The sequence below is a fragment of the Salvelinus sp. IW2-2015 genome, linkage group LG11 (genome assembly GCF_002910315.2).
Source record: "Salvelinus sp. IW2-2015 linkage group LG11, ASM291031v2, whole genome shotgun sequence".
NCBI classification, from domain to species: Eukaryota; Metazoa; Chordata; class Actinopteri; order Salmoniformes; family Salmonidae; genus Salvelinus; species Salvelinus sp. IW2-2015.
This window is the reverse complement of record NC_036851.1, coordinates 20975488-20990564: the sequence shown is the minus strand read 5'-3', so window position 1 is coordinate 20990564 and position 15077 is coordinate 20975488. Positions and strand designations below refer to the sequence as shown.

General features: G+C 42.1%; 1 protein-coding gene across 3 annotated transcripts in view; it reads right to left on the bottom strand.

Annotated features, from left to right (window-relative positions):
• The window catches only part of LOC111969964 (ankyrin repeat and SAM domain-containing protein 1A), a 45973-nt gene extending 32932 nt beyond the window's left edge, over positions 1-13041 (bottom strand). For 2 of the 3 annotated variants that reach the window (XM_070445588.1, XM_070445591.1), the window contains exons 1-3: positions 12858-13041; positions 10719-11198; positions 3344-3413 (exon numbers count right to left, since the gene is read on the bottom strand). In XM_070445588.1, coding sequence (XP_070301689.1) covers positions 3344-3413; positions 10719-11009 — 361 coding nt within the window. In that variant the 5' untranslated portion in view covers positions 11010-11198; positions 12858-13041. Of the gene's footprint in view, positions 1-3343; positions 3414-10718; positions 11453-12857 lie in introns of those variants that run through there. The other variant, XM_070445589.1, reaches the window with a different exon arrangement.
• Positions 13042-15077: the final 2036 nt, after the last annotated feature.

The window sequence follows — 15077 nt, the reverse complement described above, 5'->3', positions numbered from 1 at the left end:
ACAATAAGTTGGGTGAATCTTGGCCCATTCCTCCTGACAGAGCTCGTGTAACTGAGTCAGGATTGTAGGCCTCCTTGCTCGCACACGCTTTTTCAGTTCTGCCCACACATTTTCTATAGGCTTGAGGTCAGGGCTTTGTGATGGCCACTCCAATACCTTGACTTTGTTGTCCTTAAGCCATTTTGCCACAACTTTAGAAGTATGCTTGGGGTCATTGTCCAAATAGAAGACACATTTGCAACCAAGCTTTAACTTCCTGATGTCTTGAGATGTTGCTTCAATATATCCACATAATTTTCCTGCCTCATGATGACATCTATTTTGTGAAGTGCACCAGTCCCTCCTGCAGCAAAGCACCCCCACAACATGATGCTGCCACCCCTGTTCTTCACGGTTGGGATGGTGTTCTTTGGCTTGCAAGCATCCCCCTTTTTCCACCAAACATAACAATGGTCATTATGGCCAAACAGTTCTATTTTTGTTTCATCAGACCAGAGGACATTTCTCCAAAAAGTACGATCTTTGTCCCCATGTGCAGTTGCAAACCATAGTCTGGCTTTTTTGTGGCGGATTTGGAGCAGTGGCTTCGTCCTTGCTGAGCGGCCTTTCAGGTTATGTCAATTACAGGACTCGTTTTACTGTGGATATAGATACGTTTGTACCTGTTTCCTCCAGGATCTTCAGAAGGTCCTTTGCTGTTGTTCTGGGATTGATTTGCACTTTTCGCACCAAAATACGTTCATCTCTAGGAGACAGAATGCGTCTCCTTCCTGAGCGGTATGATGGCTGTGTGGTCCCATGGTGTTTATACTTGTGTACTATTGTTTGTACAGATGAACGTGGTACCTTCAGATATTTGTAAATTGCTGCCAAGGATGAACCAGACTTGTGGAGGTCTACAATGTTTTTTCTGAGGTCTTGGCTGATTTATTTTGATTTTGCCATGATGTCAAGCAAAGAGGCACTGAGTATGAATGTAGGCCTTGAAATACATCCACAGGTACACCTCCAGTTGACTCAAATGATGTCAATTAGCCTATCAGAAGCTTCTAAAGCCATGACATCATTTTTGTGAATTTTCCAAGCTGTTTACAGGCACAGTCAACTTAGTGTATGTAAACTTCTGACCCACTGGAATTGTGATACAGTGAATTATAAGTGAAATAATCTGTCTGTAAACAATTGTTGGAAAAATTACTTGTGTCATGCCTAAAGTAGATGTCCTAACCGACTTGCCAAAACTATAGTTTGTTAACAAGAATTTGCTGAGTGTTTGAAAAACAAGTTTTAATGACTCCAACCTAAGTGTAAGTAAACTTCCGACTTCAATTGTATATGGAGGGATATGTTGATGATCTGATCACATTCAAACCTTAATCAATACCTTTTTCACTTTTGGCACCATAAAAAAGGATACCAGAAAATTATCAATCCGACTAGCTTGATTAAGTCTCCTCCAAGTATATCTTATGAGATCCGATTTTTTGAGCCTCCAAATAGCCGTCAATTCCAACGTATCCATAATTATCATAATCTCATATTATCATAATTATCATAATCATAATAATGAGCGCTAGAGGGTGATTGTTGGTAGTATGATTGTCTTTATGGTCTATTTACGTACTTAAAAATGTGTTGTAGTCCCCTATCATTACAATAGAGTTATTTGTATCTTGGAGACTAATTCGATTATTATAAATATTTTCAAAGAAGTTTGAATCGTCATTTTTCAGTCCATATAGATTTATGAGCCATAACTTTTTACCATCAAGTAGTACATTCAAAGCAATCCATCTTCCTTTTGGATCTAGGTTAACAGATTGCACCTCAAGATCTAGATAGTTTTTTTATTAGAATTATAACACCTTTTGAATTCCTTAGCACCGTGACAGAAATAGATTTTACCATCCCACTTTTTTCCCAAGCCACTTCATCAGAATGTATCGAATGATACCTTTCATGTAAACAATAAATAACGTAATCCTTTTCCTTTAACCATGTAAAAACTGCTCTTCTTTCCCTATTATCGCCAAACCATTGGAATTATAGCTTGCTATACTCAATTCACCAATTACCATGTTGGACTCTATTTGACAAACTTACCACTATCCTAGTCACCATTTTGAGATACTTATCCATACCTACCAGTGCCACCAGAATCAATGCCTGTCTGTTATCCACGTAGCTGTACCATAATAGATGCCCTGCTAAACATACTGTAGCCCCAACTGGCTCTAAGTAGACCTCTAGTTATCCTACAATTTCCGTCCCACAAAATCTTCCCCTTCCCAAGTAGAGATGTCGTCCCTGTGACTGACAGACCACCCCCGTACACATAGATCCTAGGGCCCTTAAGAGGTTGGGACACTTAAAAAGAGCACAAAGTGCCACACAGAACAAAACCAGGTTAGTAGCCATAAGCATGTCTAACCCTTTCGCCTCGGTTATACTATATGTAATTATTTAATTTTTATACGCATACATTAATTCCTTCCCACAATTGAAAAATAATAATGTAGGCACTTCCTACAAAAGATTGTTATCTTTATCAAGGACAAGCAGTAGAAAATCAACATTTAGGCATGCAGATATTATTTATTTTATATTACAGCTTGTGATTCCATCCTATATGGTCCCTAACATCATTACCCTATAGAAACGGCTGTTTTATGCTTACAAGCACACGTCCCATCCACACATACACATCAACACCTCTCCCCTTCCACCAATACTCCCACCTACACACTCACACAGGCCCTCACGCACACACATAAACAAACAGTTGTTCCATCCCCAGAGCCTAGCTCAAGAGTAGACTTGCTATGTGAATGCATATACCATTGTAGTTGTTTGAGAGGCGTACCAAAATTGAGCAGGGATGGGAAGATTTCATAAGCCAATGTATATTCCTGGCTGATGGAGCTTGGATACCCCCCTTCCCCCAACAAACACTCACGCTGGTCCCCTGTGGAGACCCTTATTCCCCGGTACCCCCTGTGCAGTCAGACCATTATGATGCTGTGCTGCCAAGGCCACAGTATTCTGCCCCCTCCCTGATTGTCAGAGTGTGACCATCCCCCAAAGGGTTACTGCAGCCAGTGTTGCCAGCACTGCCACTACCTTGGTGGGGTACTCCACCACAATTCCCACCGGCTATCATTTATGTCTTAGATAATAGGGTTGTTGGCTGTTAGTGAGACTGTACATCGAAGACACATTCTACCTGTAATGAGGTAAAGGTTAACCCTTTACCAGGACACTCTATCACAAGGCTGACATACAGCTTACTGCAGCATTTACCTACATTAAGGTATTCAAGACATTACAAATAAATAACATTTACCTGGGGATATGCACTGCTTGTCATTGGACGATTCGATGCCTGCTCCAATCAGGTTCATTATCTTGTCAATCTGAGGAGGAGGAGCAGAACAAACCAGATATGGTTACCCTAAGATTCAACAATAGCAGTATTAAACATATTCAGCCTTTCCATAACACAAATAAACGTAATATATATATTTTCAGAGTCTGTAACCTTATCCTTTACTGCTAACATTTCTTAAGACAGGCCAAATCCTTGATTAATAAGCTTCAACATTTGCTCATACATCTTGTGTTTACAGACAGTGTAATGTTGATTGAACATGGAGGCTGACTGAGGAGGAGGGCTGAAGGGCTGAAGATGGAGGAGGGTTGTTTAAGAGTAACATGCTGACCACACCGCTCATGTCGCGTGTGCGAGCGTTGCAAAATAAATGTACACAAACATGTTATTCAATCATTGCTCCCACATTGCTCGCGCGTGTCAACAAGTGTCTACATATCCAGGCGCTAAAATAGAACTTGTTTCCAGTTGGTGGTGGTAATGCACCTTAAAGTTGGTTGCCAACTGCCATACAAAGTCCGATGAAGAAGAAGAATCCTAAAGGTTGAGATTACTAGAAACAAACTCGGTTTACCCTTTTATCTGTGGATTAATTGTCAGGGTAGAGGACCTTGTGCATTTCAGGTAAAATAACAACCCAATGTTTATATCCCAGGACAAATTAGCTAGCAACAGCAAGCTAGCTAGCTAAATTGCCATAAATGTTAAATGCTTTTCAACCTGCCACCAAATTAATATAGTTGGTTCAGAGTTCATTTTGATATTCCAACCTGCGTGTCCTGATCGCGTCTGTCTGAACAAAAATCATCATGCGCACACGGACGCATGTGCGCAAGTGGTCTGGTCAGCATTTACACAAAAATGTTGCTAGCGTTTTAATGGTCATTCACACTCCCTCCACCACTCAGCAAAAACACAGCAGGGTAATAGGGTCACCCACAATTTAAAGCGTTTGAACCTTGTGTGCACGAAGCCCAGGGGAAAGTGGCAGGCCAAATAGCTTAAGATCTCTGCAAAATGACCTTTATGAGATTAAATAAAGCTCTCTGCCCCTTCTCTGAACAGAAAGGGAAAACATGCAGTATACAGAGAGAAACAACAAGCCTGCCTGGAGGTTAACACAGAACATAACAGCACATTATGGACCTAAAACCTCTTCTCTCTTGGAAAAGAAAGGATCATAATGTATCTTATAAAAGCAAAGTCAAGAAGAATATTGCAGTAATATTGTACAGTTCAGCCTTGTATTTTTGTGTGAGAACTGGTGTGACATTCTCCAGCACCCTTTCCTCTTGACAGACTGGGATTATGGGAAGAGAGCTTCTCAGAGCCATGGAGGGCGCTAACTGTACACTAACCGTTCAAGTGGTAGCTTATGCCATAATACAGTGCTATCCTGTGATTAAATCTGTATTTTCTACAACTATAAGTGGATGAAAATCTGAATTTGCTTTCACTAATTACACTGGAGACAAAGAAAGGGCTATTTGATGCAATATTTAGTACTTGAGAAGTCCTATACACTTTGCTAGTGGCATCAACACTCAGGAAAAGCCTTGATTCATTTAGAAGTCAGACACGTGGGAAGCATGGCAGCTCCCTCCAGCGATACAGACCTTACATATTCCACTTTGAATTAACCCAGTTACATTCTATATCACACACTTACCAGCACCACATTTCCCATAGTGCACCTTATCTCGGCCCAAAAGCTGCTTTATGAGGAATTCCATCTCATTACAATTAAAGAGGTAGATTATTTCGGCCCGAGAGTAATACAATTAAGGCTACATAACTGTCCCACATCATCACTCTTTCCAGATATACAGGACATCAGTTGAGAACAAATCAGTGGAAAATGTGTACAAAAAACTAGTCAGTGTAGCTATCATAACGCATCACATAATAGATGATTTTTCAAACTGAATTGTGAATTGTCTTACAGTAGAATGCACATATGCACTATTTTCCAGTAAGCTCTTGAGTGGCAAGCCTTTGATTAGTGCGACAATGAGTGGGAATAATCAAGTATGGTGACCACAAAGAAATATATTATATTATAAATATTATAGCACAGTTATGAAGTCAAGGGCCTGTTGATGGACTCTGTTAAAACTTCTTATGGCTGGGGGCAGTATTGAGTAGCTTGGATGAATAAGGTGCCCAGAGTAAACTGCCTGCTACTCTGTCCCAGATGCTAAGATATGCATATAATTAGTATATTTGGATAGAAAACACTCTGGAGTTTCTAAAACTGTTTGAATGATGTCTGTGAGTATAACAGAACTCATATGGCAGGCAAAAACCTGAGAAAAATTCCAACCAGGAAGTTGGAAATCTGAGGTTTGTAGTTTTTCAACTCATCGCTTATCAAATATACAGTGGGGTATTGGTCATATTGCACTTCCTATGGCTTCCACTAGATGTCAACAGTCTTTAGAACCTTGTTTGATGCTTCTACTGTGAAGGAGGGGGGAATGAGGGCTCTTTGAGTCAGGGGTCTGGCAGAGTGCCATGAGCTGACCAGGCGCGTTGACGTGAGAGTTAGCTTGCGTTCCATTGCATTTCTGAAGACAAAGGAATTCTCCGGTTGAAACATTATTGAAGATTTATGATAAAAAGAGCCTAAAGATTGATTCTATACATCGTTTGACATGTTTCTACGGACTGTAACGGAACTTTTGGACTTTTCGTCTGCTCGCGCCTCATGAATTTGGATTACTGGGCTAAATGCGTGAACAAAAAGGAGGTATTTGGACATAAATGATGTACTTTATCGAACAAATCAAACATTTATTATGGAACTGGGATTCCTGGGAGTGCATTCTGATGAAGATCATCAAAGGTAAGTGAATATTTATAACGCTATTTCTGACTTCTGTTGACTCCAACATGGTTTTGTTGTCTGAGCACTGTACTCAGATTATTGCATGGTTTGCTTTTTCCGTWAAGTTTWTRWGAAATCTGACACAGCGGTTGCATTAAGGAGAAGTATATCTCTAATTCTGTGCATAACACTTGTATCTTATATTAAAGTTTATGATGACTATTTCTGTAAATTGATGTGGCTCTCTCTGCAAAATCACCGGATGTTTTGGAAGCAAAACATTACTGAACGTAACGCGCCAATGTAAACTGAGATTTTTGGATATAAATGTGCACTTTATCGAACAAAACATACATGTATTGTGTAACATGAAGTCCTATGAGTGTCATCTGATGAAGATCATCAAAGGTTAGTGATTAATTTAATCTCTATTTCTGCTTTTTGTGACTCCTCTCTTTGGCCGGAAACTTTTTTGTGTTTTTCTGTGACTAGGTACTGACCTAACATAATCGTTTGGTTTGCTTTTATCGTAAAGCCTTTTTGAAATCGGACACTTTGGTGGGATTAACAACAAGTTTATCATTAAAATGGTGTGAAATACTTGTATGTTTGAGGAATTTTAATTATGAGATTTCTGTTGTTTGAATTTGGCGTCCTGCACTTCCACTGGCTGTTGTCAAATCGATCCCGTTAACGGGATCTTAGCTGATCTCAGCCGTAAGCGGTTAAATCAGTTGTGTTTCTCTTAAAAGTGATCAGACTGTATTCAGATGGGATCTATATGCTAATCCTTTTAGTGGGCACTTCAATCTCTGCTGCTGATGCCATGCTGCTGCCACACTGTTCTGTTACCCACATCAAGGACCCAGGGAGAAGACCTGTTGGGAAGCTTACCCTAACTAGGGCCTCTCATGGATCTATCGCTCAGGATTAAATCTGTATAGTAATGTATAGTATCCACATAATTTTTAATGGGAATTCAACTAATTTAAGACAGTCAAGCCACAGCTATTAATTTAGCTAAGTCCCCATATGAACAAAAGTTCATTGGTTAATTATAAACCCATCTGTGTAGATCATGACGAATCACTGTCAGCTATAAGCTTTGAGCTGGATAGCCATTAAACTACTTTACCAATTAGCAATTAGGAGCCTGGGCTGTAAATCCCTTTGCCAGATTGAATAGCAGCAGCTCTTTATGGAACTTTTCTCCTGCCTTTCTCAGTATCTAGGCACAATAAGAATGTGTAGTCCATAAGTATTGCCTTTTCACTGCAGGTACACTACAGTTCAAACGTTCCCGTGTGGCTCAGTTGGTAGAGCATGGCGCTTGCAACGCCAGGGTTGTGGGTTCATTCCCCACGGGGGGACCAGGATGAATATGTATGAACTTTCCAATTTGTAAGTTGCTCTGGATAAGAGCGTCTGCTAAATGACTTAAATGTAAAAGTTTGAGGTCACTTAGAAATGTCCTTATTTTTGATAGAAAAGCATTTTTTTTGTCCATTAAATCAAATTGATCAGAAATACAGTGTAGACATTGCTAATGTTGTAAATGACTATTGTAGCTGGAAACGGCAGATTTTTTATGGAATATCTACATAGGCGTTCAGAGGCCCATTATCAACAACCATCACTCCTGTGTTCCTCTGTCCAGTGTCTGTGTTCTTCTGCCTATCTTAATCTTTTCTTTTTATTGGCCGGTCTGAAATATGGCTTTTTCTTTGCAACTCTGCCTAGAAGGCCAGCATCCCGAAGTCGCCTCTTCTTTGTTGACGTTGAGACTGGTGTTTTGCGGGTACTATTTAATGATGCTGCCAGTTGAGGACTTGTGAGGCATCTGTTTCTCAAACTAGACACTCCAATGTACTTGTCCTCTTGCTCAGCTCCCCACTCCTCTTTCTATTCTGGTTAGGGCCAGTTTGCACTATTCTGTGAAGAGAGTAGTGCACAGCATTGAAAGAGATCTTCAGGTTCTTGCCAATTTCTCGCATGGAATAGCCTTCATTTCTCAGATCAAGAATAGACTGACGAGTTTCAGTAGAAAGTTCTATGTTTCTGGCCATTTTGAGCCTGTAATCGAACCCACAAATGCTGATGCTCCAGATACTCAACTAGTCTAAAGAAGGCCAGTTTTATTGCTTCTATAATCAGCACAACAGTTTTCATCTGTGCTAACATAATTGCAAAAGGGTTTTCTAATGATCAATTAGCCTTTTAAAATGATAAACTTGGATTAGCTAACACAAAGTGCCATTGGAACACAGGAGTGATGGTTGCTGATAATGGGCCTCTGTACGCCTATGTAGATATTCCATTAAAAATCTGACGTTTCCAGCTACAATATTAATTTACAACATTAACATTGTCTACACTGTATTTCTGATCAATTTGATGATATTTTAATGGAAAAAACATTTGCTTTTCTTTCAAAAATAAGTGACCCCAAACTTTTAAACTGTAGTGTATATTACAAATGAATGGTGAAGTTTAGCCATCAGGAGGTAATATGAGGCAGGGGGTTAAGCCAGATTGGTATGTAACAGGATCACTAATTAAGGACAGGCCACAGTACAGACCAATAGACTGATGGTGGAACCAAGAGGACACCTCAAAGATGGGAGTTTTTTATGGATCTCATTGCCATGCCTGTTTCACCTATGGACTATGTTCACAGCTGAACTGCCCATTGGCTCCATGCCTAGATGACGAGAGGAGAGACTTTTAATCAGATGTTCAATCAAGCATGTTTGCTCATATGCCCGACATAGCCAGCTCTCTGTCAGTCTGGCGCAGTGGGATGGGGACATCAGGTGGATGTGTTTCGCTGGGTGAGCCAATGCAGACGCAATCTGTCAGGTGAGTTTGTCAAACTAGATATTATAAATAGATCTCTGCCCCAGCTAGCCACATTAATTATGAAACGACTTAAACCAGCATATGTGCTGAACATGTTAGTCTTTCCAAGCTGAAATTATTTTCAGCCAGCGCCCCAATAGGCTATAGCAATGTTAACACAATGAGGGAAATGGACGAGAGCATGCCACAACACACTTATACGCACGCACGAGCAAACACACACTACAACCACAATCATCTCTCTGATATAAAAAGATCATTTGAAGTACGCTCACTAATGAATGGAGATATTCAAAGTATCACTAATGAATGGAGATATTCAAAGTATCACTAATGAATGGAGATATTCAGAGCATCACTAATGAGTGGAGGTATGGAGATATGCAATCTTTAACATGTCTGGTTTGGCCACTTGTACCTTTAAAGAATTTAACAAATGTACTCAAGATGTAAAGCTGTTGATAATAGATGTCATCATACCTGTCATTAGCATACCGTGTGATAATCCCTTGCCTGTTAGAGTGTTTTCCCGCATGGAGGACCACTCTTATGCTTAAATGCCCTCAATATAACCCTTACATCACATCAAATAAATGGGACAAGCATAGGGCAGGCTAATGACAAGAAATTACAAATATACCGGTAAATGACTTCAGACAATTATGAACAGTGTGTGTGTGTGTGTGTGTGTGTGTGTGTGTGTGTGTGTGTGTGTGTGTGTGTGTGTGTGTGTGTGGTGTGTGGTTGTGTGGTGTGTGTTGTGGTGTGTGTGTGTGTGTGTGGGTGCGTGGCGCGTGTGTGTGTGTAATAGACCCGGGCTCTGGACTGTCTGAGGTGAATTGGCCGTTAAGCTCCTTATGAGTATGTCTGAGTAAGTATTTGTCCCTGCGTCCTCTCCCCCATCCTGCTCCAAATGAATCCCTAAAATCTACACAAGAAACAGACACACGGGGGCAGCTGCAAAACAGGATGCTCTTGAGAACAGGACACCCCACCCAGCAGGGCCTGAGTAAACAGTACTGTCAGGGAGCAGAGAAGAGAGGGGAGAGCAGAGAGAGGGCCGGGGAACTAGGGAATAACAGGGGGAATGGCCACGGGGGGAGACACTGCTGAGCCAAAAGAGGCAATAACCTCTATCTAGACTAGAGTTCAGCACAATGCATCTTTAGACCAGGATGGAATCTGTATACATACAGTAAGTGTTGAGGCTGGGGCTCTGTCCTATATTAGCCTTCCAGAGAGCAGGAGAAACAGTGGGAACAGGGGAGACATTGAACCATGCATGGGCTGACCCCTGGGAAGCAGTCTGGCTGTATCTGGAGTGACAGTCCAAGCCCAATTAGCCTTTTGTGCCAGGGCTGCTATGGGGTATCGGTGGGAGTGATCAGGCCACTCATGCATTCAGCACTTGCCTGCAGGCATTCTGCAGTGACTGTATAGGTAAAGTCAGCGCCACTGCTGCCCCTTCCCCTCCTGCCTCTCACTCTTCTTCCTTCCTCTCTTTATCCCTTATTACAATACTCCCCCTCCTTTCCCCCGAGCCCCTATAGGAGTTAAAAAGCGCAATTGGTAGCCTGTCTATGCATTAACTCTCCCAGTGCCAATCCCTGCCTCTCCTCCCACCCAGAGAGCCCAGAGTATTACCTCATCCCACTCTGAGGCGAAGGAGGGCGATCTCTCCATCCGTTTTTTCCCAGAGCTGCAGTTGGTCACAGACTCGCAGTGGCCGTTCAGACCCCCATCCTCTTCACTCAGGGAAGACACAAACAGGTCTGAGTCTGACTTGGAGAGGCTGCGGATCAGCTTCAGGTCCACCGGAGGCCTCAGCCTAACTGGAGGTACAGACACAGCACCTGGTGACTCCCATGCCTTGGCCTTGGCAGTGTGGACAACCGTGGCATAGATGGGATCAGCGTCCAGGAGGGAGGCTGACATGACTGTTGAGCTGCCTGTGTGGCAGTGTTAGAATCTTAGAATCCCTGTGTTAGAATCCCTGTTCTCAGGCCTCAGGCAGCAGGTTCTCCTCCTATTCCAGCGGCCACTGGTAAGAGTAGATAGTGCTGTAAAACACTGCAGGATCCAGGAGTCTCAGTCTGTGCCGAATTGTTGCTTTCTGGGTGAATTCTGAGAAAAAGCCAGACAGAAGGGATGATGTAAGAAACTGTGTGACAGAAAACCGCCTACTACATCCATTCCTGTTTAAAATATATAACATCTATTCCTGTTTAAAACATGACATCTATTCCTGTTTAGGGAAAGGGAGTATGTAAAAGAGAGGCTTGCTGCTATGTGTGTCCATGGCTCAGATACAATCATCAGTCGCCACCCACTAGTGGTATCCGGCTGCCCTCCCCTTAGTGACTGCTGCCTCAAAGAGTCTTTTTTTAACGTTTTCCTTCCCCTCCCTGCATGTCTTTCGCTTGCTTTCGCTCTCTCTCTTCCTCCTTTCTTATTCTTAACCAACATAGTATTGTTCAAATGGATTTTAAACAAACATGGCTAGAGAGACTATTCCCGACAGGACATACACAGAGTTTACAAAACATTAGGAACACTTTCCTAATATTGAGTTGCACGCCCTTTTGCCCTCAGAACAGCCTCAATTCGTCAGGGCAAGGTGTTGAAAGCATTCCACAGGGATGTTGGCCCATGATGACTCCAATGCTTCCCAAAGATGTGTCAAGTTGGCTGGATGTCCTTTGGGTGGACCATTCCTGATACACACAGGAAACTGTTGAGCGAGAAAAACCCAGCAGCGTTGCAGTCTTTTTGTCTTGCCCATCCACCCTCTGAATGACACACATACTGTACACAATCCATGACTCAGTTGTGTCAAGGCTTAAAAATCCTTCTTTAACCTGTCTCCTCCCCTTCGTCTACACTGATTAAAGTGGATTTAACAAGTGACATCAATAAGGGATCATAACTTTCACTTATATTCACCTGGTCAGTCTATGTCATGGTTCTTAATGTTTGTATTCTCAGTGTATGGCTGAAAGTAGACACTAGAGTGAAAAAACAGGAGGAAAATCCCAAAACGTGTGTGTGATACACACACACACACACACACACACACACACACACACACACACACACACACACACACACACACACACACACACACACACACACACACACACACATTGGTTTTACTATCCAAGTGGGCAAGAAAATATTTATTCCCATTCAAAATCTTATTTTCTCTAACCCCTAACCATAATCCTTAAACTAAAGCTAACCCTGACCCTAACTCCTAACCCTAACCCTAAACCTATCCCCTAACCCCTAACCCTAATTAGAACCCTAACCCTAAACCTTTAGCCTAAGCCTAAAATAGCCTTGTCAGAATCTTCCTTGTTTTACTATCCTTGTGAGGACTTTTGGGACCCAAAATGATAGTAAAGTTAGAACACACACACACACACACATATACATACACACACAGAGACAGAAAGAAAGAAAGAAAGAAAGAAAGAAAGAAAGAAAGAAAGAAAGAAAGAAAGAAAGAAAGAAAGAAAGAAAGAAAGAAAGAAAGAAAGAAAGAAAATGATCCCAATAAGGCACTAGAATAGAATCAGATTCCACATTTTTCAAGAACAGAGCTGCTTTTGACTGTTCTAGAAGGATGCTCTCTCTGTGCTTGTTATTCTAAAACTCATCAAACATAGCGACAGTTAGTAAGTCATTTGACAGTTAGTACTTCATTAAAAAACAGCTGCTTACAGGAACTGTAATAGCTTTCAAAATACCATGTGAAATCCCCATTCATAAGCTTTCCCATACCTGCAAACTTTGTCTTGACTGTATCCTGAGAGGAGCTGCCGTCCCGTTCTGCGCCTGTACTCTGACTCCCTATCGGAGGACTTAGTCTGTCCTGTCCTGATCCGTGGTGGGGATCTAAGGCCTGGCCTAATTCAGACTGACAGCTGGGGTGCCTGCCTGTTCAGAGGGAGGGTTGTCTGGGAGGATTCCTCCACCACAATGTGTGCTGTACCACTGGGTCTTGGATAAGCCCCTGCATGAATTAGTAGAGTATATTTTCTAGTCAAGATATTTTCTCCATTAGGCATTGCAATGGTTAAAATGGACAGACAGTCTTGATGACTTGAGAAGAATGCTGTACAGATCCCACACACTCTCAAATGCTGAGCAGTCTATTCATCAGGGGTGGATTCTGACAAAGGGCTCTCTTTAAAGGCGTGCTTAGCATTCAGCAGTGCCCGATGCTCTGCACTGTGTATGCCTGCCCTGTAGTGCCCTCAGCCAGCCAAGTCCCTGGCCTGCCCACCTCTTCCCTTTGGGTAGGGCTGGTATGTACAGTCGTGGCCAAAAGTGTTGAGAGTGACAGAAATATTAATTTCCACAAAGTTTGCTGCTTCACTGTCTTTAGTTATTTTTGTCAGATGTTACTATGGAATACTGAAGTATAATTACAAGCATTTCATAAGTGTCAAAGGCTTTTATTGACAATTACATGAAGTTGATGCAAAGAGTCAGTATTTGCAGTGGTGACCATTCTTCTTCAATAACTCTGCAATCCGCCCTGGCATGCTGTAAATGAACTTCTGGACCACATCCTGACTGATGGCAGCCCATTCTTGCATAATCAATGCTTGGAGTTTGTCAGAATTTGTGGGGTTTTGCCTTATGGTAGGGTGCTCCATCATGCTGGAAAAGGCATTGTTCGTCAGCAAACTGTTCCTGGAAGGTTGGGAGAAGTTGCTCTCTGAGGATGTGTGGGTACCATTCTTTATTCATGGCTGTGTTCTTAGGCAAAATTGTGAGTGAGCCCACTCCCTTGGCTGAGAAGCAACTCCACACATGAATGGTCTCAGGATGCTTTACTGTTGGCATGAGACAGGACTGATGGTAGCGCTCACTGTCTTCTCCGGACAAGCTTTTTTCTGGATGCCCCAAACAATCGGAAAGGGGATTCATCAGAGAAAATGACTTTACCCCAGTCCTCAGCAGTCCAATCCCTGTACCTTTCGCAGAATATCAGTCTGTCCCTGATGTTTTTTCTGGAGAGAAGTGGCTTCTTTGCTGCCCTTCTTGACACCAGGCCATCCTCCAAAAGTCTTCACCTCACTGTGCGTGCAGATGCACTCACACCTGCCTGRTGCCATTCCTGAGCAAGCTCTGTACTGGTGGTGCCCCGATCCCGCAGCTGAATCAACTTTAGGAGACGGTCCTGGCGCTTACTGGACTTTCTTGGGCGCCCTGAAGCCTTCTTCACAACAATTGAACCGCTCTCCTTGAAGTTCTTGATGATCCAATAAATGGTTGATTTAGGTGCAATCCTACTGGCAGCAATATCCTTGCCTGTGAAGCCCTTTTGTGCAAAGCAATGATGATGGCACGTGTTTCCTTGCAGGTAAACATGGTTGACAGAGGAAAAACAATGATTCCAAGCACCACCCTCCTTTTGAAGCTTCCAGTCTGTCATTCGAACTCAGTCAGCATGACAGAGTGATCTCCAGCCTTGTCCTCGTCAACACTCACACCTGTGTTAACAAGAGAATCACTGACATGATGTCAGCTGGTCCCTTTGTGGCAGGGCTGAAACGCAGTGGAAATGTTTTTGGGGGATTCAGTTCATTTCCATGGCAAAGAGGGACTTTGCAATAAATTGCAATTCGTCTGATCACTCTTCATAACATTCTGGAGTATATGCAAATTGCCATCATACAAACTGAGGCAGCAGACTCTGTGAAAATGGATATTTGGTTCATTCTCAAAACTTTTGGCCACAACTGTACAGTTGAAGTTGGAAGTTTACATACACCTTAGCCACATACAGTTTTTCACAATTCCTGACATTTAATCCTAGTAAAAAGTTCCTGTCTTAAGTCAGTTAGGATCACCACTTTATTTTAAGAATGTGAAATGTCAGAATAATAGTAGAGAGAATGATTTATTTCAGCTATTATTTCTTTCATCACATTCCCAGTGGGTCAGAAGTTCACATACACTCAATTAGTATTTGGTAGTATTGCCTTTAAA